The 23,748-nt window shown below is 51.9% G+C and overlaps 1 protein-coding gene across 31 annotated transcripts in view; it reads right to left on the bottom strand.

Moving 5' to 3' along the window:
- Positions 1-23,748, bottom strand: part of KLC1 (kinesin light chain 1) — a 70,310-nt gene that overhangs the window by 3,129 nt on the left and 43,433 nt on the right. For 8 of the 31 annotated variants that reach the window (XM_069559908.1, XM_069559905.1, XM_069559907.1 and 5 more), the window contains 5 exons: positions 20,317-20,366; positions 20,164-20,231; positions 18,031-18,139; positions 12,299-12,460; positions 5,996-6,126 (listed from right to left, as the gene is read on the bottom strand). In XM_069559908.1, coding sequence (XP_069416009.1) covers positions 5,996-6,126; positions 12,299-12,460; positions 18,031-18,139; positions 20,164-20,231; positions 20,317-20,366 — 520 coding nt within the window. Of the gene's footprint in view, positions 1-5,995; positions 7,446-8,096; positions 8,148-9,383; positions 9,569-12,298; positions 12,461-18,030; positions 18,140-20,163; positions 20,232-20,316; positions 20,367-23,748 lie in introns of all 31 variants that reach the window. The other 23 variants (XM_069559917.1, XM_069559913.1, XM_069559914.1 and 20 more) reach the window with 6 other exon arrangements.

Here is a 23,748-nt window from a genome sequence, read left to right as displayed (position 1 = left end):
TGTAGAATTGGGTGCTGGCCCTCAAGGGTCCCCTCACCAGGAAAGGAGGGCGGGCGGGCGGCCCCCCCGCTGCCCTCTGAGAACTACACGGGGCTTCCCTCAAAGATCAGAACAGGGCACCCCCCACTGAACAGCCGCTCTCAGCAGCCCGGGCCCGCTCACCCAAACACTGCCTCCACGCGGCCTTGCAGAAGCCACCACACCCTTAGGAAAGGGGCCAGCGGGCTCCACGCCAGGCCAGGGTCACCCCAGGGCCCTGCAGAGGAGGTCTGTCTCCACCAGCTGGGAGCGTTCTGTCCTCAGCCCCATGCTCGCTCTTTCTGAACACCCTTTGTTTTTCCAGAGACCGCGGTCACTAAGGGAACCTGGGTGGGTTTCACACATCCTGAATCAGCTCCGCGGCTGGGAGAAAGCATGAACGCAGTGGAGGCAGGGGCTGTGATGGCCCCGTGGCCCCTCCAGGCTGTGAGGTGACAGACACATCGCCCCCCACCTCGACAGGCACCTGAAAGGGCCACAGTGCCCACGTGGGGACACGGCCCTGCTCTTCCTCTCCTTTCCAGCACCTCTGGGGAGCACTCAGAAGGAACGCCCTGACCCCTGAGCGGCTGCAGCGCACAGTGGGGTCAGGAGCCCCAGCCTCCGGGGACGCAGAGGCACTCACAAGCAGGCCCTGTGCAGGGTGGCCTGTTCCTCTGTAAGAGAAACTCCCCAAGTTTAAAGCCCCACATCGCTGTGACAAGACCCCAGGGGGCTGCTGCTGCCCCCTCCCCTGCTGGGGTGAAGGACGCCCCCAGAGGGAGCCCTAGGAGAGCCCCAGGGAGGCCCACCAGCTGACCCAGGCGGCTCATGAGGGAAAGGCGGCTGGGAGCGTCCCACCTGGTCAACAGAAGATGAACCACACCTGGAATCTGATGGCACCAGGACGCCCACCCCCCAGACCCGCCTCAGCGAGCACGCAAACCGCGCTCAGCGGGCATCACCTGGAGTCGCCCTCAGCGAACCAGCTGGCCCTCATGATCCCCTTGAGCAATCTCGGGGCTGATCTGAAAACGCTTCAGAACCACCCTGTGTTACTTAAGCCTCCAAAGAAAAGCTTTGAAAAGGGAAACGAATCTCCACGTACCCGGGGCCCAGGAGGGGCAAGGGCTGCGAAGGGCCTGCCCGCAGCCACCAGCCGCCATTCCTGTTCTCCAAGGGCATGTTTAAGGCTCCTGTCTCAGTGAACAGCCTTAACACAGCACAGCTGAAAGCAGGCTTCAGAGCCGGGCAGAGTCGGCGGACAGCAGCCTGGCCGTAGACTGGGCAGCTCGTGGGCACGGGCTGCAGAACGTAACTCAGGAAAGGAGGCGGCCCTGAAGGGGGAGGGCCCTGGCCAAGCGCTGAGGGTCTGGGCATCAGCCTCGGGGCTTAACTCTGCCTCTCCCGGGGGCCTGGCACTCAGAGCCCTCGAGCCTGCCAGACAACGCCTTCGTTCCTGCATGAGAGCAAGAGGAGAGGTCACTCTCCCCAGCACCTCACAGACCCCAACCTCCGTGGTCCTGGCGCTGACTCACGTCACAGGAGTCCTGCCGCTCAGATGTGTATGTGCAAGAAGCAGGAATCAGGTGAGAGGACTGTATCAACTCCCAACCTTGTGAAAACAAAGGGTCTTTCCTTCACGTCCTCACCAGGAACGTATCCTCCAGGCCCCACACAGCCCCTGACCAGAGGGAGCGGGAGTCAGCATCCCAGACCAAAGGCCTGTGCACAGCCATCCCGGGTGCTGGGGGGAGCGGGGGTCAGCACCCCTGACCAGAGGCCTGTGGACAGCCACCCCGGGTGCTGGGGGGAGTGGGGGGTCAGCACCCCTGACCAGAGGCCTGTACACAGCCACCCCGGGTGCTGGGGGAGCGGGGCTCAGCACACCAGCTGGCCCTCCACCGCCTAAGGACATCACAGTCACCAGGGGACTGAGGCAACTGGGGGCTGGGTGCAGTGCCCAGGACGCCTGGTCCAAGGGACAGCTGCCCACCCCAGGTCACAGAGGGGCCAGGGGCCCGGCCCCACATGGAAGACAAAGAAGCCACGTCTGATGCACAGGGGTGTGCCAACAGTCTCTAATGCAAAGATGGCCGCTTCGCGTGAGGCGTGGACAGGTGACATAGTGACTATTCATCTTCGTAAAGTTTCAGGCAATTTTAAAACACTGAGCAGCTTAGCCAGATGTTATATTAGTTACACACTCCGGCACTGCTGGAGGCTAAAACCATAAATAACACACATCAACACCTGGTCAAGCCTTATTCTTACTTTATCATTTGGCTTTTAATTGTCAATCGGCATTCCAAAGACCATTCATGCGCCAAGAATGTGCCCAAAGGGAGCCCTGCCACAGTTCACTAGTTCGGTCCACGCCGACGGTGAGAGCGGCACCACGGTGCCCACTCACCTGGGATCAGGAAGGCTAAACGCTGGCAGGCTGTGCTGAGACTGCAGCGGTGTGGAGCAAGGCCCGGCCAGCGTGGGCCGGAAGGCCAAGCGCTAGAGCGGGGTGGGGCTCCTTACTTGGAAATGGTCTTTGGCCGCCTTGCCACCCACGTTAAGGACATTCAGAGAACTGGCTCGCTTCCTGCTGCACCGGGCCGGCGGACATGCAAGGACAAACCATCGGCGTGTGAGTCGCCAGCAGCGGGGAGCGCAGCCAGGCCACCCCTGCATGGCCTGTCACCACGGGGGCCTGGGCCGTCCCTGACCAGGAGCAGGCCTGCAGCTCGTCCAGTTCCCAGCACGAATGCCCCAGATATACCGTATTCCGTACCCGTTAGATAAAAACTGCAGTTTCTCTGTCTTCCTCAGCAAAAAGCCTGTCTCGGATAAACCTCAACGTCCTCAGAGCCTCCCTTTCTGAAGCCCAGCTCCTCCGGGAGCCAAGAGGCCCTGCCAGTGCCGCCCGTGGGCCCACAAACGCGGCCCTGAGCAACTAGGCCAAAGAGGGCCCCGCGAAACTCACTACTGAGATCAAATGCATGAACATACTATGTATTTCATAGATTTTTCCACATTAAATCTAAGGAAAAACAAATAATCTTTTATTAGTAAAACTCTGAGGCTAGGGTTTCTCTGCCTAGAAACCAAAATTTAAAACAAATTTCATGGCTTTGGATTTACACAAAACATAGTGCTTTGTGCATATATTTACTTTTTTCTTCGATTTGACACCTTTAAAGTACTTAATGTATCCTGCAAATTACCTACAATCTAAACTTAAATTATGGATAGTTATAAAATAATGCATTGCTTACTGCCACTATGGATGACCTCAAACAGAAAGTCACCTTAGCTTTAAAAGCTAAAAGGACCAACAGGAAGGGTGATTTTTAAGTGTTTTTAATAGGATCAGTAACTCTGCATCTGACCTGTTGACGTCAACAGGGACCCCTGTGCTGAGCGCGTGGCCGTGAGGCTGAAGCACAGGTGTGGAGGCTGAGTGCACCGGAAGCCCAGGGACAGCCGAGTGGCCACCAGGGGCTCAGGCAGGGTGCCAGGCACACAGCAGGCACGTCCTGGCATCTCACCGAACAAACTACACCGGAAACAAAGCCTTAACTGACTTATCCCCCAAGTAAAACTCGCTCCCCAGACTCCCCCAGGACAGGACAGAGTAAAACTCGCTCTCCAGACTCCCCCAGGACAGGACAGAAACATCCCCAGGAACCCCGAGGCCTGCACGGCTTTTCCTCTGTCCAGAACCTCTCAGGAGCAAAGCGCGGACATCTGGGCAAGCTTCATGATTCTCTGATGTAACTGGCCAGCTAGCGTTTTCTAAGAAAGATACACCACCTTTGTGCTCAAACTTCTCTTTACAAGATGAGATGAAAGAGTGACTTGATGCCTGTCCACACCTCCTCTGAATCGCATCTTCACCCTGACTTAAACCCTCGGGGTCTGCAATGCCAAGGCGTCCTGGGCCTCCTGGACTGTGCCCACTGCAGGCCACAGACCCTGCTCCCACAAGCCCCAGCTTGGTGCCTCTCTGTCAAATGTGGCCCAACCAGCAGCACTGCCACGACCCAGGAACTTGCTGGAAGGGCAAGACCCCCTAGTGTGCCCCCGGCCCATCAGAAACGCAGGGGCGGGCCCTGGCCCAGGAAACCCTGAGGCCCGCTCAGGTTGGAGAGCTACCCGCCCAGTGAACTAAGATTGTTACTCTTATCTGGAAAGATTACTTTGTCTTATGGATTTGATGGACTAAACCTTCTAAATTTTTACTTTTCAAAAGCTCGGTAAGATGCCATCCCAAGTTATACTATGTATGAATATTGTTGGTCTGTTCCGATGCGGGCTTCATCCTTATCAGGCCTCAGCCTGGGCTTGCCTGGCCCTAAACGCCATGAACGGGCCGCACCAGAGACAAACTATGAGCTCAGCCACAGCCAGGGACTCGGGACTGGGCTCCGCACTGTAGACAGGCTGTAAGACGCCCAGACCCTCAGGCCGGCCGACGTGGCCACCCCGGGGGGCGGCCTGTAGACACCGAGTGCGTGCTGGGCGGCCCCCGCCCGCCTCAGAGCCGGCTGCGGAAGGGGTGGGAACCCGGCAGGCGCCCAGCGAGCGGCTCAGCTCTCCCAGCATTGGGAACAAGAGGTTCAATCTTCCAAGCATCAGAGGGGCAGGCAGCACCCCATCGTGTTAATTCTGGAAGTCAAACAGGGGCCCCTCAGGACCTCCTTCCCTAACCGCGCTTGTCTCCTCCAGGCAGGACCGCCATCTGCTCGACAACCCCCGCGTCCAAACCCTGCAGCGGCTTCCCAGTGGCTGTCGGTGGAGCTCACGCAACTCCCTGTGTAGATGCGGCTGCAGACACTTCTGAGAAGCTTGGACGTAGGGCGACGGCAGCATCCAGACGTCCAACCGTCCCTCTGGCCTCTGGCCTCAAAGCCAGTGGGAAGCAAGTCCTCCGGCAGCCGAGCCGCGGCGGGGGCAGAGCCGCGGCGGGGGCAGAGCCGCGGCGGGGGCAGAGCCGCGGCAGGGCAGAGCTGAGGCGGGGGCAGAGCCGGGCCCAAGGGTGGGGCTGGCGACACCAGGGGCCTCGGGACCCGGACCCTCCCCGAGGACGGAGGAACGAGACGGGACATGCCCGACAGCAAAGGGACCCAGCTTTACATTCCCACACATCACCCAAACGAGTAACGGGTCAGAGTTACTACAGCACTCAGCGTGAAATGCTTTAAAACTGAGGCATACTAAGAACCACCGTTCACACAGCAGGGACCGTGTTAGGGAGGCTGAGTCTCACAGAGCAGCTGACAGCAGAGCACAGTGCTTCTGCAAGAGGCGCGTCCAGAGAGAGGGCGCTGTCTACACCAGAACGCAGAAACCCGGCGGCTCGCCAACAGTGACGAGAGGACGGTGAGCCCCTCCCTGATGACCCTCACGACAAGGGGCACCTAGAAACAAAGTCCTCGGACAATTTAAAAGCTCTTGTTCAAAAGACCCTAAGGGTCCATCACTGAGACCCTTTTCTAAACGCATGGCAAAAGCTAAGGTTTTTTAAATCTCCAAAAGAAACTCATTATAACAAAAAGTCTTGTCAAACCATTTTCTTCTTACAGTAACACCTGTATGATGGGATTTAATATACTCATAGCTGGCAGTTGATTTCAAAAGATTAAAACTGGCTTTAAAATTGAATAATGCATGATAAAAGAAAAGAAGTTAGTATACTCAGTATTTTAATATTAAATTCTTACTTTTCACTGCTAAGGCTTTCTTTGAGCATGTAACAAAACTAAAGGATTCCATAAATTTCTTTTAAAGCCTTCAGCTCTTTTAGCCTTTAAACAGGAAATTTAACAATTATTTCTCAACTTGTCCTGGCAAATAATTAGACTGCAATTACTGAACCTGCATGGCTACCATGTGGGGCGCAGGCTGGAGTGTGCGCCGAGGCCCGGGGGGGGGGGGGGCGGTGAGGAGGGCGTGGCGGGGGGGGTGAGGGGCTGGAGATAGTTACCCGGGGTTCTTTGGTTCACTGTCTCGTGAACTTCCTCCCTTCAGCTTCCTAACCAGCTTCTCGCTGCTGCGTCTAATTGAAGCCCGGAGTTTGCTAAAGGAACCACTGCGTTTTAAAGACCCGGTGCCGTCCTGAAAGAAACGTGAACAAATGTGAAGCTGCAGGGGGTTCTCCTTCCAAGAATCCACATCACGGTCGACCTGCCGGTCTCTGACCTGCTGGTTATGACCCCTACGGAAATTACCAATTTACCAGGTATGCAAATACACTTCAAAGTCTTCCCATTGTAAATTTCATTAAAGATAACCCAAACAATATGAAAACCTTTGAACATGAAAAAGCTTATTCAAACAAAAATAATAACATCCCCAAAAGAAAATTAATTACTGTTTTAAAACAAAAGATACACAGAAAGTCTCAAGGAAATTAAGGCAGCTTCTAGAAATATCACCAAAATCAAACTCCATGTGTAATAAATACGGAGGCACAGGGTCCACAGAACGGAGCAGGGCCCAAAGCACTTGGACCCGACACGGGCAGTGCCTCCGACAGCGCCTCCTGCGTGCGGCAGACACACTGCCCCTTCGCTCAGCTTAAAGGACTGCTCTATTACCTGAGATTAGAAAGTAGTGGGACAAGGAAACAAAACATTCACCCTACACACTCGACTAAAAGCCCGTGGGCCTGTGCAGGGAGCAAGGGAAAGTGCGCCCAGCATTCGCACTCTCGATTCAGACAGTAATAACCGAGACACGTGGCAGTATCTGGACATGAAAATCAAACACTCAAGAGTGAAGATGTGTACAGCAACTTTTATTCTCAGAAGGAACCACCTGGTTAGATGTACAGGAGCCCCATCCCTCCCCCTCTAGAAGCTCCGGCAAGGCCGCATTCCATGGAAAGCGTGAGAAGTTCTACGAGGCAGACAGACACCAAGACACAGGTCAGTTGGAGTGAGTTTATTAGAAGTTAGAAAGACACAAATACACAAATCACTGAACACTTAAAGATTAGTAGAGAAAAGCAGAATTGCCAAAATTCCACATGGAGACTACACAGCAGATTCTACTTGAGCACGATCCAAAGGGGAGCGCCCGGGAGAGCACATGCCCTACTCTGACAGCCTAGGAGGGTCACGGGCACCTCATGCCATGGCAGGGACACAGGGGACTACCAACTACCTCTCACAAAGGGGGCGGCGAGCCACGCTCTGTCGTCTAACTCGTGTGTCACACAGTAGGTGGTGTATTAATACAGTCTGTATTACTAAGTACATATCTGGCAAAGCTACATGTATACAGAGATAAGGAGCCCCCGACAGGACAGCAGCACCAGAAGGAGTGGCCAGTCAGAGAGAGAATCCTAGGGATGCTAGACAGCGGTCAGCACTGGAGAGAGAGGAGGAGCCCGTCATGCAGGAGACAGCGGGTGTCGCGCAGGGCGGCTAGGCCTGTCAGACAGAAACGGAGAGAGAGCCCGTGAGCGGGCGGAGCACGCCCTCGAAGCGCGGCCCGGCCCACAGTATTTCTAGGTCACAGCTCCAGGGTGGCGTTCCAGCCGCTCCCATCTTTGGGACTGCCTGCTGCCTGCTCCCGCCAGCCCCGGGGAAAGCAGGCCCTGGGCCTTCTGTAGGCTACCTTTGCTTCATCTACTCATCACGGCGAATCGTCATCAGAATAAAATCCAATAGTTTACAGCATGGACTGGCACCGTGGCAGAAATCCCCTTGATATGCAACCATGAAACGTCTTTCGAGTTACTGTGCATAAGGAGATTCCGAAACGAAAAGCACAGTGGCCACAGGAAGCCCCCGCGGTGGGCGAGGAGTGCACTCACGCCAGCCGTGACCCGGGGACCCTGCAGCCCTGCGCTACACAGGGACCCCTAAACTCGGGCAGGACTTCCTCTAAAATACACTGGCATTTCAGACATTTTAAGACACACTGGCTTTCAAAGTTTATAGCACATTTTAAACATGCAGTTGATAATCCAAAGTTAAAGTAACTACGGAAGCGGATCTCCGCGGCAGCGCGCATCCTGGTCCTGGCTGGCGGGGAGCCCGCCCGCAGGGACCTGCGCCCGCCCACCCGCGCTGACTCACCATGCGATGCTGAGCAAGTCATTTAACCAGCCCGAGCTTCATCTTTCTCATCTTTAAAATGGAAAAATAAAACTTGTTACCAACTCCCCATCAGTGCTGGGAGGACAAGAAAACATCAGTTCTTGCTGCTCTTCAGAAAAACAATGTTATTAAAATGTTAATATAATTCTGTAAACAGTACAAGTTCTGTTCACTTCAAAATTCAGTGCTACACTACATAGAGTGTCATTTATAATACTCCTGTCCTAGACACTCGAGTACGGAAGAGTCACTTCACTCAGGTTCCAGAAGTGCCTCTCCCAGACACGCACACACACAACTCTCTCCCCGGCCCCCACAGGGCAGGCTGGGGGGGACAGACCTGGGGAGGGGTGCCCGCCCTCCTTGCTCTCAGCCCCTGGGACCACCCCCTGGGACCCTCCCCTGAGAGAACAAACCCACCCAAACTGAGTGGGTTTCTACTCAGCACACACTTGACAGGTGGGAAGTGGCCCTGCATTCAACCTGGAAAACAGTCTGGATCTCTATTCTGCCACGGAAGGGTACCTGCATCAAAGAGTGGGCTTCTGAACAGACACTAACAGAACAAGGAAGGGGTCAAGAGCTGCACAGCAGTGCATATTAGCTACGGACTCAGGTGACTTTTAAACTTTTAAACTCTTTTCCTTTGCTATGTTCTCGTTGTCTTCCTAATGTCATTTTTTAAAAATAAAAATTAAACTATTTGTGATTGACAGTATATCTCATTCCCAGTAATCCTAGGGAAAAGCTTACTGGGTGAGCAGCTTTCGGAATCATTAACACGGGGGGCAGCCTGACAAGAATGCTGATGTGGAGCGGGGCTCCTTCACAAGGACCCCAGCCGAGCACCCGGCCACCATGCTGGCGCTCCACCCAGAAGGGAGGCGTGCGGGGTTTCCTGGAAGCCTGGTGGGGCCACTGCCAATGCAATTAGCCCTCAGTCACAGCGCAGCCCTGCGGCTCTGCATGGCCCGCTGGGGAACCGGTCCAGGACGGACACACGTGGGCCGCAGAGACCCACGAGGCCAGCGTCACCCAGGGAGGGCTTCTGTGCACGGACCGTCTGTGTCTTCAGAGGCAGGGCCATAGAGACTTATCCTGAGAGTGACTGCTAGACCTGAAGAGTCTACCTAAAAACAACGCCTGATGGAGTTACCTTTCCAGGTACTTCAATTATTATCTTTATGGTTACATTAAAAAAGAAAAGAACTGTACCTCTCTAAACAAACTATCTACCATGTTGAGAATCTGATCCAGAAACTTCACCGGAATTATTAAAACATGTCCAGCAGGCTTGCTGCTCTTGCATTTGAACAGCATGCGATTCAGCTGGGCGCTGAGCCAGCCGGGCAGTGTCTGCAGGCGCCGTGACCGTAGCCCCCTCGTCCTCTGTGACTGCCCTTCGTGGTCAGTGTTGCTTCTGGGTGCGGAGAAGGCCTGGGCCTGGGCTCCTGTGAAAACCCAAGTGAGGGCTGCCCAGCGCTTTCCCGCTGCCTTCCAAACGTTTTAAGGAGCACTGAAACCCTTTTGTTTTTGTCCACTTGGCTCACATTTCTTTATTTATTAGGGGACAAATTCTTTTAACCCGTGAAATCCTTTTTTAAAAAATTAAAGTCTAACGTAGAACCCCAATATAAAATGAAACCTAAACAGCATTTTCTCATTGGGAGTGTGCGCCAAGTCCTTATGACGGTGAAGACAGAGGCGGCGGCTCGCAGGGCCTGTGATCTGAAGCGTCAAGTGACGGACAGGCCCAGCCTCGGCGCCGCCTCAACTCTCAACCGATTTCTATCTTCTATCCTGACCGCGTAACACTGAGAAAGTGGCTGCAAACAGCAACAATTCTGCATCTGTTTGCCTTGGAGCCCCAGGGAAGCCTGCACTCACGCCGAGATGGCATCAGGCACTTAACCTCACACCTGGGCAGAGAAGGTGGGGACAGCGAGTGTGAGCCCCAAACCCAGGTGACACTTACAACAGGCTCATCTGATTCAGCAAAGCCGAAATGAAAGAACGCCTAAGGGTGCACAGGGCTCTCTCGCCTCTTCTTAAAACATACGCAGTGAAAATAAAACAAGCCACCTGCTGGGAAAGCAGCATGGCCCCCGAACCTCAGCACTCCCGGGGGGGAGCCAGTCTGAGAGCGAGGCCCACGGGAATGGGGTGGTCTCAGCGGGCTCTCACTGTCCCCGCCCTGGTGAACCCTCTGCTTACTTGCTGCTTCTCGGAAGACCCCATTTGCGGGGGGGTGGGGGGGTGGGGGGGTGGGGTGTGTCCTTATGCCCAAAGTGATTTTAGGCACTGCACTGGATGACCTAAAGTCTAGATTCTTTTCAGCCAGGGAACCCACTGCCACGCCAGACGCCCTGGAATGGACTTCGTCAAAGACACAGAGCTGCTGGTGTCTAGGAGTTAAGTAAGAAAGTACCCAGTGCCCACTGTGTGCACGTCCTGAGTGACAGCCTGTCCCAGCGAACGGAAACGTGACACGGAAGCAGGAGCGGGCAGGCACTGGGCGGGGAGGGGGGAGCCTCCACCCTCTGCATCACGACTCCGCGGCTCACCCCCATGGGGAGTGAGCAGCAGCTCTCCTCAGCCCGGGTCTCAGTCTGGAAGACTCTAAGAGAGCCCTGAGGTGTCAATGATTTTATCATCCCATGATGTCACTCAAACATTGACCTAGAAATACTGTCTCAAGAGAAAGCTCCCCCAGAACCTCACTCTGAAGGATCAAACCCCGCCCCCGGCTTCTCAGGACTCGCGGAGGGCGGGCCCTCCACACAGAGCGCGCGGACAGTAGCCAGCGCGGGGAGAGCGCGGTGCACAGCGCGGCTGGACGCGGACGCCCGCAGGGCTGCGCCCCGGACGAGGCCCACCGGGCGCGTGGCCAAAGCACATGCTGATTGGTTGTCTTGGCACAGGAAGAACCACAGCCAGGAAGCTGCCAGATAAAGACAGTAAAAGGCGCTCTCTCGCAAAGTCTGGCCAGTAATGTTCCGTGTAAAACGTCAACCTAGAATGCTGACCCTTGCCCAACTGCTACAGCCAGAGAAAATCCCAAAGAATAGATTCAAAAAGACAGACTGTAAGAAAGACCCTGAACTATTTGGCAAAACATCTGCACAGCTGTAACTGGTCAGACTGTACTCTTTGTTGTTGTTTAGTCCAACTCTTTGCAGCTCGATGGACTGTAGCCCACCAGGCTCCTCTGTCCATGGAATTCGCCAAGCAAGAATACGAATACTGGAGTGGGTTGCCATTCCCTTCTCCAGGGACTCTTCCCGACCCAGGAACAGAACCCAGGTCTCCCACATTGCAGGTAGATTCTTATCACTGAGCAACCTGGGAAACCCTCATCAAACTGCATTATATGACGTCCAAAACCAAAAATGAACACTACATCTGACTGTATTAGAAGTAAACTTGCATTCAACCCTCTCCCATAAAAGTGAAATTTCAAAAACACCAGCTCAGTATGTTACACCTCACTGGAAAACACGCAGAAGGCCGCATGCTCTCTGACAGCCCTGGAGAAGAGCAAGGGGCAGACGTCCCACGGAGGCAGAGTCTGCCAGGGAGGTGGCAGGTGTCCGAAGCAGGCACAAGCTCGCGACCCAAAGGCCCCGGCAGGCCCTCCTCCAGGGGATCTTCCAACCTAGGGCCTGAGCCTGCGTGTCTTGCGTCTCCTGCAGAGGCAGGCGGCTTCTTCACCACCAGCACCACGCGGGAGGCCCTGTCCTGTTCTCTTCTACAGACAAGTTCTATTTGGATCATCATCTTCCTTTGAAGGCTTGATTAATTCTAACAAAATCTACAGCAGCCTCGTCAGTGAAATTAGGAGCACTGAAGTTAGCAATGAAAATGGGTTAAGTTAAAAAAGCGAGTTAGTTCTCTGCCACACTAATCCTAACATTAAAATCAAACCAGATGATGGAGTATGCTTAAAACAACCAGGACACTCAATCAGCATTACGTGCTCAGAAGAAAGCCAACAGCTCTCACAGATTCCTAAAGAGAAGACAATCTCTTCAAACAAGGAACAGACTGCAGTATTAGCAGAAGATTCGGACTCACAAAAGGCTTAATTTGTACTTAGTTTGAGAAAGAGAGGCTGCCTACAGGTGAGCCGGGAGAGGCCGGGCCGCGGCCGGGCGGGCAGGCGCGCTGTGCACTGTACTTACCCCGTTCCACTCTACGCTCATACTCACTTCCTCCCCTCCGTCAGGGCCACTCTCGTACTTGACCACGTCCGCGCTCAGGCTCTCCCGGCTCCGCCGCTTCTCCGTGTTCTCAGGGTCGTTCAGCACTTCGGCCACTCTCTGTTTGTGAACATTGTCAAGACCCTGGAGGCAGGCAGGGGGACAAGGGTTTGACCCATCAGCGCTGAAGTTTTACTGCGGGTTTCTTTCCTCTTTTAGATTTTTTATTGAAGGATAACTGCTTTACAGAATTCCACTGTTTTCTGTCAACCTCAACACGAATCAGCCACAGGTACACGTGTCTCCCCTCCCGTCTGAACATCCCTCCCGTCTCCTGCCCCATCCCGCCCCTCTAGGCTGATTCAGAGCCCTGTTTGAGTTTCCTGGGCCACACAGCAGACTCCCGAGGCTCTCTGTTTCACACGTGGTGATGTGAGTTTCCCTGTTACTCTCTCCACGCCTCTCACCTCTCCCCCCCTCTCCCCACGTTCCTAAGTCTGTCCTGTTTCTCCACTGCTGCCCTGTAAATAAATCCCTCAGCACCGCTTTTCTAGAGCCCATATATAAGTTAGAATACAACATTTACTGTTCTCTTTCTGCTTACTTCACTCTGTATAATAGGCTCTAGGTTCATCCACTTCATTAAAACGGGCTCAAATGCATTCCTTCTTATGACAATTTTCTTAAATTTACTGAGGTTTGATTTGTGACCCAAGATGTGGTCTATCTTGGAGAATGTTCCATGTGCATGTGAGGTGTATTCTTCTGCATTTGGATACAATGTCCTGAGGATATCAGGGAGATCCATCTCATCTAAAGTATCATCTAAGATCTGTGTTTCCTTATGAATTCTGCTTGGATGAGCTGTCCACTGGTGCGAGTGGGGTGCTGCAGTCTCCTACTATTATCGTGTTGCTGCCAATTTCTCCTTTCATGTCTATCAGTGTCTGTCTTATGTGTTGAGGTGCTCCTGCGTTGGGTTCATCAGTTCAGTTCAGTCGATCAGTCGTGTCCGACTCTTTGCGACCCCATGAATCGCAGCACGCCAGGCCTCCCTGTCCGTAGATATTTACAACGGCTCTGTCTTCCCACTGGAGGGATCCCTGGATCATTATGCAGTGTCCTTCCTTACCTCTTGTCATCTGCTTTATTTTAAGGCTACTCTGTCTGATACGAGGGTTGCTATTCCAGCTTTCTTTTGCTTCCCATTTGCATGGAGTATGTTTTTCCATCCTCTCACCTTCAGTCTATATATATCGTTAGGTCTGGAGTGAGTTTCTTGTTAACAGCATATATATGGGTCTTGTTTTTGTAACCATTCAGCCATTTTGTGTCTTTTGATTGGAGCATTTAATCAATTTACATTTATAGTAATTATTGATAAACATATTCCTACTGCCATTTTCTTAATGGTTTGGGGTTGATTCTGTAGATCTTTTTCTTCTCTTGTATTTCTTGACTGTATAAATCCTTTTAACATTTATTGTAAAACTGGTTTGGTGGTACTGAATTCTCTTAACTTTTGCTTCTCTGAAAAGCTTTTTATTTCTCCATCAATCTTGAATGAGATCCTTGCCAGGTACAGTAATCGTGGTTGTAGATATTTCCGTTTCAGTACGTTAAATATATCCTGCCAGTCCCTTCTGGCCTGCAGTTTCTGCTGAAAGATCAGCTGTTAAGTGTATGAGGTTTTCCTTATATGTTACTTGGTGCTTTTCCCTTGCAGTTTTTAATATTCTTTTTTTGAGTTTAGTCTTTGTTACTTTGATTAGTATGTGTCTTGGTGTGTTTCTCCTTGGGCTTATCCTGTATGGGACTCTGCACCTCTTACGACTTGATAGACTATTTCCTTTTCCATGCTGGGGAAATTTTCAACTATAATCTCTTCAAAAATTTTCTCATACCCTTTCTTTTTCTCTTCTTCTTCTGGGACGCCTATAATTCAAGTGTTAGTGCGTCTGATGTTGTCCCAGAGGGCTCTGAAACCATCCTCAGTTCTTCTCATTCTGCTTACTTTACTCTGCTCTTCAGAAGTTATTTCCACCATCTCACCTCTCAGCTCACTGATTTGTTCTTCTGCTTCAGATATTCTACTATTGACTCCTTCTAGAATATTTTTAATTTCAGCAATTGTGTGGTTTGTCTCTGCATATTTATTCTTTAATTCTTCGAGCTCTTTGTTAACTGATTCTTGCATTTTCCTCCATTTTGTTTCCAAGGTTTTGGCCATCTTTACTGTCATTATTCGGACTCTTTTCTCAGGGAGCTGCCTGTTTCCTCCTCATTTACTTGGGTTTCCGTGTTTCCCGTTTGTTCCTTCCTGTGTGTAGTATTCCTCTGCCTTTACGTTCTTTTCTTTTTTCTACTTACTGCGTTTGAGGTCGCCTTTCCCCAGGCTTCAAGGCTGAGCTCTTCCTTCCCTTTTGTCTCTGCCCTCCTATGGGGGTCCCGTGGTCTGTGTAAGCTTCGTGGGGTGAAACTTGTGCCGAGCTTTTCGTTTGTTCTTCCTCCGCTGGGCGAGGCTGAGTGAGGCGGCAGTCCTGTCTGCTGACGGCAGCTTGCTTTTTGTTTGCTGTTTAGACGAGGCGTCCCGCACAGGGTACTACTGGTGCATGGGTGATGCCAGGTCGTGCATTCAAGCGGCCTCTCCTTTGTGTGAGTTCTCGCTACCTGATGCTCCCCAGGGCAAGTTCTCTGGTGGTCTAGTCTTGGAGTCAGGGCTCCCACCCCAAAGGCTCAGGGCTTGGCCTCTTGCCGACCTCCCCTCCTCCCACCAGCACTGGGCCATGGGTTTCGTCTGTGCGTCCACTGGGAAGACGGTCCCCAGCCTCAGAGACCTGTGTGGGGGAAGGCGACCTTCCTCTTGCTGAACTGCTGCACCGGCCTTCTCTGTCCTCCACGCATCCTGGGACTCTGACCGTCTGACTCTAGTTTTGAGTGTCTACTGTGGATTTCTGAGATGACTAAACATATAGTAGGGGGGAAAAGCTCTTAAACCTTGGAGGGGAAGTGAGAACAATAATTCTTAAGAACGTGCAGACTCGTACATTTCACCATATATAGATTTTTACCTCAAATTTTAAAACATGACCAAACTCTGAGCTTCAGGTAATGAGGTGCATGCTGAAGTATTCAGAAGAAAGTGTACCGAGGTATACACCTTTGAAAGGCATCCAGAAAAAAGGCCTGAAGGACGGATGGGGAGAGACGCTCATACTCAGTCTAGCTGGTGAGCGCACGGGGACGATGTCTGGGGAGCTTCATCGCAAAGTGCTGGGGAAACACCCAGGCTCTAACACTTTAACGCCAACTGCCTGGTGCTCCGCAACTCCAAAACAAGCATAAGGTGAAGACTCACGGATTACACTGTTCTCAGTACAACGCTTTAAGAAATTAGCCCCTGGCTTATGAAAGCCGTTTTCCGGGCAAACTCTCCAGCTCCTGAGAGAGACTGGACGCACAGGCCACACACCTTACCCTCAGGATCACCGGCGCACACCCAAGGGCAGCTCCCTGCGCCAGCGCCTGGCAGCAAGCTTCCCACGTGTGCTCCAGAGCCACCTGATGGCCAGGTAGCGCCCACCTGATGTTCCAGATGGAACTTCCACCCAGACGGCACACACAAACACCATCCCTTCACTGACCCTCACAGTTTCCTCCTCGAGGGGCACAACCCCAAACAGACCACACGCTGCTGTGACGGCCTCAGTGAAGTGGACCCTGGCCTTCCTGGCAGGAGAGGCCGTTCTCAGTGAAACACCGGCAACCCCTTCCTCAAACGTCTGCAGCTCAGCTCCGGGCTCACAACACTGCTGGCTGATGACTCTGCACGGTGCTGATCACAGCAAGGCCCAATGACCCAAGGGCGCCACAGACCAAGAGCCAGAATCCCACGCTCCGTGCTCAGGGCGCGTGCTCAGAGTCCCCCTCCACGGAACACCAGCGCCTCAGTCGGAGACCCCGGGAGGGCAGCAGAAGGAGCGCCCGCAGGGGCACAGGCAGGGAGAGGACCATGGACAGGCCCTCTGCCAGGCCTCCTCTAATCCCTCTGCACAGAATCTTGACAGGTAACTTCCACCCCAGCCCAAAAGTCGCCATAAACCAACAACTGCATGATAGCCTGCACATACACCATTCTGGGGAAAAAAACCACATCAGCCCCTCCCGTCCTAGAAACAGGAAACAAGACCTGCCATCCGCACTGTACTGCACACATACACGGGCACAGTGACACGCTAACCTCTGACGTCTGAAAACTGGCAATTAAAGCGCACAAAACAGGCCCTTTCCTTGTATGTGCTTTACAGACCGTGTTTCAGCATAACTAAAACACCTCAGATGATGAAGCAACGTGCTTCAGTAGTCCTCTTTATTTCCAAATAACATTCCATCGCATGGATATACTACATGGTGTATCCATTCATCTGTTGACGAACGTGCAGCTGTCTGGACGTTCAACCTACTGAAACCAACGCTGCCATGAACGTATTTCCTCATCACTCACGGAGGCCATACCTGCCAATTCACCCACTGGCCAAAATGGATCTGTCATCCCAAATCCACATTCTCAGTGCTTCCGTGGGGATTCACTGACACACGCGGAGTGGAGGAAAACTCAAGTCAGTCGACGCGCACGTCCGCACTAAGACGGGAGAAGGCGACACTGCTCTCCTGCTGCGTCCCTCACTGCAGACAGTGCCCTGCCCCCAGCCTCAGTTACTCAGAACCGTGCTGTCTGCGTTTTGGTCGGTGGCCCCTCGAGTGGTGCTCAGGGCGCCTCTGGACGTGCCTTATGGAGACACCGAGCTCCCATCAGGCAGGAGTCAGTGCTGCCGGCCATGACGTCAACATTACTGAGTCAACAACACACACTAAAGAGGGTGTCTCTGAACAGGAGCCCAGCGGAGACAGGCTGTGTGCTGATCTGGTGACTGTGACCAGCCTCGCAGGAACCTGGCTGTGCCTCCCGGGGACAGGCGTTTAGAGCAGCTTCACGGAACCCGGTACGGAGGGAGGGGAGCCAGCGGCATCCGCCTCAGCACCCGGCTGCCCTCTCTCGGGCAGGTGCCAGGGGTGGGTGCGCGGGGTTAGGCAGGAGCTCCAGGCCTCGCTTCCAGAGGACCCTCCCAACTGCCCTCTCTGGCAGCTGGGCCGTCCACGCCGCCACCAGCCGCGCGCAGGGCTGCAGTCCCTGCACCCCCTCCTCGACACCCGCTATTTCTGCTGGGTTTCGTTCCAGCCATCCTGGAGGGCGTGAGGCGGCGCCTCGCTGCCGTGTGCACCTGCAGCCCCAGATGGCTAACCACCTGGAGTGTCCCTCCACGTGCAGCTGGCAGCTGTGCAGCATCTTCAGAGAAATGTCGACTTAGGGCCTGTGTTCATTTTGCCGTGAGCTGCTCCTTTCCTTCTTGTACGTTCTGGATGTGAGGCCGCGTCAGAGATGTGGTCTGCAAACCCGTCCGCCCACTCTGTGGGCGCCCTTCTGTGTTCTTGGCAGCGCCCCCGAAGGCGCAGGCGTCTCTGGCCCTGGGGCTCTGACTGGCTCCCGCCCCTGCTGCCTGCGCCTGTGGTGTCATGTCTACGTCACTTGAGCAGCCCGAGTTTATCTGTGCAAACTTAAACAGTCAGTGTTTCCTCGCTCTAAACCAGTGTTTCAACAAGTCTCATGGAACAGAATCAAACTCAAAGCTACAAGCAGAAGGCTGCTGACTGACCTGTTTGCGCGACCTCATGGCCGCTTCCTCCAGCGTTTCTGCCGCTTCAAATTTGCCTTGACGTCTGTAAAGCGCCCCGAGGTTTTTCAAAGTAGTGGTGACAGTTGGACTGTGAGAAAGCACATGATTCACAAACCGATTCAACGTACGTTTCGGAGCAGCCACTATCAACAGCACCTCATCTAAAGGACAAACATACTTAGGCCTGGCTAAAGTTAAATTTCTACAGTACTTTGTAACTGTAAAACTCTAAAAGGCTCTTCTAGCTCATGCATCCCCTCCCTACGGCACTGAGGCCTGCGGCTGGTGGGACAAACCCCAGTGCTCTCTCCACTCACACAGCCTCCTGGGTGTCTCAGCAGGAAGGTCTGCGCTGGGGCTGCCTGGTGGCCATCGGCTTCCCCCGGAAGCAGAGCTGACTGTGCCAGGCGGCGCGGAGGACATGCGCTCTAGCGCTGCCCTCCACCCTCCCCCTTCCCCTTCCCCTTCAAGGAGGGGGAGCAGAGCGGAGCCACAACCATCACCAGCGGGACCCGAGGCAGAGAATGACGGCTGTGTGTGCCAAAGAAGGCCAAGCGGAGTGACACAGACGGCACTGCTGTGCTGCTCACAGAGCAGCCTCGTTAACAATGAGAAATGAACCCAGCTCACGTCACTACAGATATGCTCCAGGAGCCTTTTCTCTTATCGATGACGGGAGCTTTAGAAGTAAGCTGGGGACTCCCTGGTGGTCCAGTTAGCAGCTGGGACTGCACTCCCAATGCACGGGCTCTGGGCTCGCTCCTTGGTCAGGGAACTAGATCCCACATGCTGCACTGCAGCTAGGTCAGAGGGTCACAGCTAGAGAACCTGTGTGCTGCCAAAAAGACACTGCAGGATCCAAAAGAGGTTCCATGTACGCTGCAACTAAGACCCAGAGCAGCAAAAAGACGCCAGCGGCAGTTCAACAACGAATGGCAGAGCAGCTATGCTCCGTGTTTCGAGACTTTGTGCACGGTGCTGGGGGAAGCACGTGACTTTCAGAACGTATGGTGAGTGCTACGGGGAGTCAGGGGAGGGATTTATTCCAAACTAGGAGTTTAGAATAAAAGAGTTTTCCTGAAAGAGTCATAGGAGACCATCCAGTCAAGGCTATGGTTTCTCCAGTGGTCATGTATGGATGTGAGAGTTGGACTGTTTAGAAGGCTGAGCGCCGAAGAATTGATGCTTTTGAACTGTGGTGTTGGAGAAGACTCTTGAGAGTCCCGTGGACTGCAAGGAGATCCAACTAGTCCATTCTGAAGGAGATCTGCCCTGGGATTTCTTCGGAAGGAATAATGCTAAAGCTGAAACTCCAGTACTTTGGCCACCACATGCGAAGAGTCGACTCATTGGAAAAGTCGACTGATGCTGGGAGGGATTGGGGGCAGGAGGAGAAGGGGACGACAGAGGAGATGGCTGGATGGCATCACCGACTCGATGGACGTGAGTTTGAGTGAACTCCGGGAGTTGGTGATGGACAGGGAGGCCTGGCGTGCTGCAATTCATGGGGTCGCAAAGAGTCGGACACAACTGAGCGACTGATCTGAACTGAACTGAACTGAATGGGAGACTAGTAAACTGAGTCTTAGAGGATAAGTGAAAGTTAAAACAGGAAAAAACCACAGACAAGAAAAGCGTTCCAGTCAGAAGAGGAAACAGCACTGGGCCAGGCTGGCGGGCTGCTGGTGGAGGAGCCACGTTGCCCTCTGCAGACAGGAAGCCCTGAGGCTGCAGGAGATGGGCTGTGCACCTGGACACAGCTGCCAAGTGGGGGCTTCACAAGGCTGCCGGCCTGTTCCTGCGAGTCCACCCTGTGGCCTTAAAGGCTATGTTTCCGCTTAGCCATCTCTCCTCCTGCAACCTGGGAGCTAGCCTTAAGACACAGCACTAATGAACAGGGCCCGTTTTTGCCCATGGGATCCTATTAAGGTGGGTTTTGTATAAATTATCTCACTTACGAAGTTATGGAGTTTTACTGGAATCTGGGGCAAATAAGGGCCTGTGCAGCCACACCACCCTGCGGAACTTTACACACGAGGTGGTTTACAGGCTGCCCTTGAAGCACCAGCGCCTCCCACAGCTGAGGCCTGTTTCCCAGGCAAGCAGACGCACCTGTCAACTTTGCAGGCCTTGTACCAGCCACCATACTCTCCAAAAGACGTCCCATCCTTCTGCTTTCCCTAAATTGCAACAAAGAATTTCAAGTAGATAATTATCAAGCAACATATTCAGTTTAGAAAACTTCACAAAATAAAGTGCTCTTACTTTGCATTCTTCTCTCTCCTCAGCATGCATCCAAATGGGCTTATTTTCATCTATGGAAGAAAAAATAACATGCTATGAATTGAGGCACAAGACAGTCCACTACGCAGAAGCTGTCAAGTTCCAGCGTTCGCAAGGTTTCCGTTTTGTTTTCCATATGATTCCTCGCAGATATTACTTTTCACAACTAGGACAGACTAGGCTTCACACTGGAGAATAAGGACTCTGACGGCAGAACCAGACCCAAGAAACAAGGAGGAAACCCCTTGTTACACCCCATTCTGGGAACAGAAGACATGGAATCAAAGGTGCCTACCCAGACAGGGAGGCTACTGTCAAAAACACGGACACACGCTCGAGTCCTTGTAAGGAGACTTTCTGTTGTTGTTCGCTGACTTGTCTCTCCAAACATTTACTGAACGCCTACTATTTCCACGCCGTGGCCCACGCCCAGAGAGGACGCCGCCGCAAAAAGACACAGGCACCCCCACGCTTAGAGCCGCACTTTCACAGCAGCCAAGAGCTGGAAACAAACCACATGTCCATCGACAAATGAACGGATAACGTATACACGATGGGATACGACTCAGTCATGAAAAAATAAAGAATGAAATAATGCCATTTGCAGCAACATGGATGCAGCTCGGCGGATCATACTAAGTGAAGTCAGAAAGAGAAAGACAAATAACACAGGTTACCACGTGCGTGGAGAATCTAAATTACGACACAAAGGAGCCTACCCATGACACAGAAACAAGACTCGGGGACAAAACAGACTGGGAGCTGCGGGCGGGCGGGGGAAGCGGACAGGAAGGCCCGGGTCAGCAGGCGCAAGGACCACACAGAGGATGGGCAGACCACGAGGCCCTGAGCAGCACAGAGACAGTGAGCATCTTGAGATAAACCACAGCGCAGAACACTTTAAGAAGAATGTGCATACACTCATAACCAAATCATTTTGTTGTAAAGCAGTAATTAATATTTTAAATCTATACTTCAATTAAAAAAATAAAGCAAAAGAAAGACAGTGAGACTAGCCAAGGAAATTCTGCAAAGGAAGATTAACCAGAGAGCCCGTGACACATCACACACTCTGCCTTCACCCCCCACACCTGCCTCACTTCACACCACAGCGCCCAAGAAGATGTGTGACAGACACAAGCAGCAGTATCTGCATCAGTGGAAAGAAACAGCTCAACACAAAAACCACCCCCACCATTAACAGCAGCAATAAAACCTCTGACTCGATAAAGAATTTAGAATATGACCAATAAGACCTGAAGACTTAGTGGTGGGAACAGATGGATTATTCAGTTAGGGGTGCTGGCACAAAAACTGTTTAAATATCTGAAAAAACATTTTAAATCTCAATCTTTTTAAAAAAAAGACTGAAGAGTATTTAAAACTTACTGACACTGCAGTCTTCTTGCCTTGAGAACCCCACGAACAGTGTAGAAAGGCAAAAGGATATGACACTGAAAGATGAACTCCCCACCTTATTTATTGGGTCGGTAGGTGCCCAATAAACTACTGGAGATCAGTGGAGAAATAACTCCAGAGAGAATGAAGAGATGGAGCCAAGGTGAAAACACCACCCAGATATGGATGGGACTGGTGATGGAAACACAGTCCAATGCTGCGAAGAACAATACTGCATAGGAACCTGGAATGTTAGGTCCATGAATCAAGATAAATTGGACGTGGTCAAGAAGGAGATGGCAAGAATGAACACTGACATCTGAGGAATCAGTGAACTAACATGGACTGGAATGGGTGAATGTAACTCAGATGACCATTGTATCTACTACTGTGGGCAAGAATCCCTTAGAAGAAATGGAGTAGCCATCATAGTCAACAAAGGAGTCCAAAATGCAGTACCTAGGTGCAATCTCAAAACAACGGAATGATCTCTGTTCGTTTCCAAGGCAAACCATTCAGTATCACAGTAATCCAAGTCTATGCCCCAACCACTAATGCTGAACTTGAGCGATTCATGAAGACCTGCAAGACCTTCTAGAACACCAAAAAAAGATGTCCTTTTCATCATAGGGGACTGAAATGCAAAAGTAGGAAGTCAAGAGATAGCTGGAGTAACAGTCAAGTTTGGCCTTGGAATACAAAATGAAGCAGGGCAAAGGCTAACAGTTTTGCCAAGAGAACGCACTGGTCATAGCAAAAAAAAAAAACGCTTCCAACAACACAAGAGACAACTTTACACATGGACATCACCAGATGGTCAATACTGAAATCAGATTGATTATATTCTTTGCAGCGAAGATGCAGAAGCTCTATACAGTTGGCAAAAACCAGACCAGAAGCTGACTGTGGCTCAATCATGAACTCCTTATTGCCAAATTCAGACTTCAACTGAAGAAAGTAGGGAAAACCACTAGGCCACTCATGTATGACCTAAATCAAATCCCTTATGATTACACAGTGGAAGTGACAGATAGTTTCAAGGGACTGGATCTGACAGACAGAGTGCCTAAAGAATTATGGATGGAGGTTTATAACACTGTACAGGAGGTGGTAATCAAAACCATCCCAAGAATAAGAAATGCAAAAAGGCAAAATGGCTGTCTGAGGAGGTCTTACAAATAGCTAAGAAAAGAAGAGAAGCAAAAGGCAAAGGAGAAAAGGAAAGACACCCATTTGAATGCAGAGTTCCAAAGAATAGCAAGGAGAGATAAGAAAGCCTTCCTAAGTGAACAATGCAAAGAAATAGGGGAAAATAGCAGAATGGGAAAGACTATAGAGATCTCTTCAAGAAAATCAGAGATACCAAGGAAACATTTCATGCAAAGATACAAATACAGGACAGAAAATGATATGGACTTAACAGAAGCTACAAAGAAGAAGTGGTAAGAATACATAGAAGAACTGTAGAAAACAGGTCTTAACGGCCCAATAGCCACGATGGTGTGATCTCTCACCCAGAGCCAGACATCCTGGAATGCGAAGTCAAGTGGGCCTTAGGACGCATCATCACAAACAAAGCTAGTGGAGATGGTGGAATTCCAGCTGAGCTATTTCAAATCCTAAAAGATGATGCTGTTATCATCACAAGGAGACTCAATATGCCAGCAAATTTGGAAAACTCAGCAGTGGCCACAGGACTGGAAAAGGTCAGTTTTCATTCCAAACCCAAAGAAAGCCAATGCCAAAGAAAGTTCAAACTATTGCTCAATTGTACTCATCTCACACATTAGCAAAGTAATGCTCAATATTCTCCAAGCCAGGCTTCCACAGTACGTGAACCGTGAACTTCCAGATGTTCAAGCTGGATTTAGAAAAGGCACACGAACCAGGGATCAAATTGCCAACATCCACTGGATCATTGAAAAAGCAAGAGATCCAGAGAAACATATTTCTGCTTTACTGACTATGCCAAAGCCTTTGATTGTGTGGATCACAACAAATTGTGGAAAATTCTGA

Source organism: Ovis canadensis, chromosome 18 (assembly GCF_042477335.2).
Source record: "Ovis canadensis isolate MfBH-ARS-UI-01 breed Bighorn chromosome 18, ARS-UI_OviCan_v2, whole genome shotgun sequence".
Classification (NCBI taxonomy): Eukaryota; Metazoa; Chordata; class Mammalia; order Artiodactyla; family Bovidae; genus Ovis; species Ovis canadensis.
Note: the sequence above shows the minus strand (reverse complement) of the source record. Positions and strands in the feature narration are given on the sequence as shown.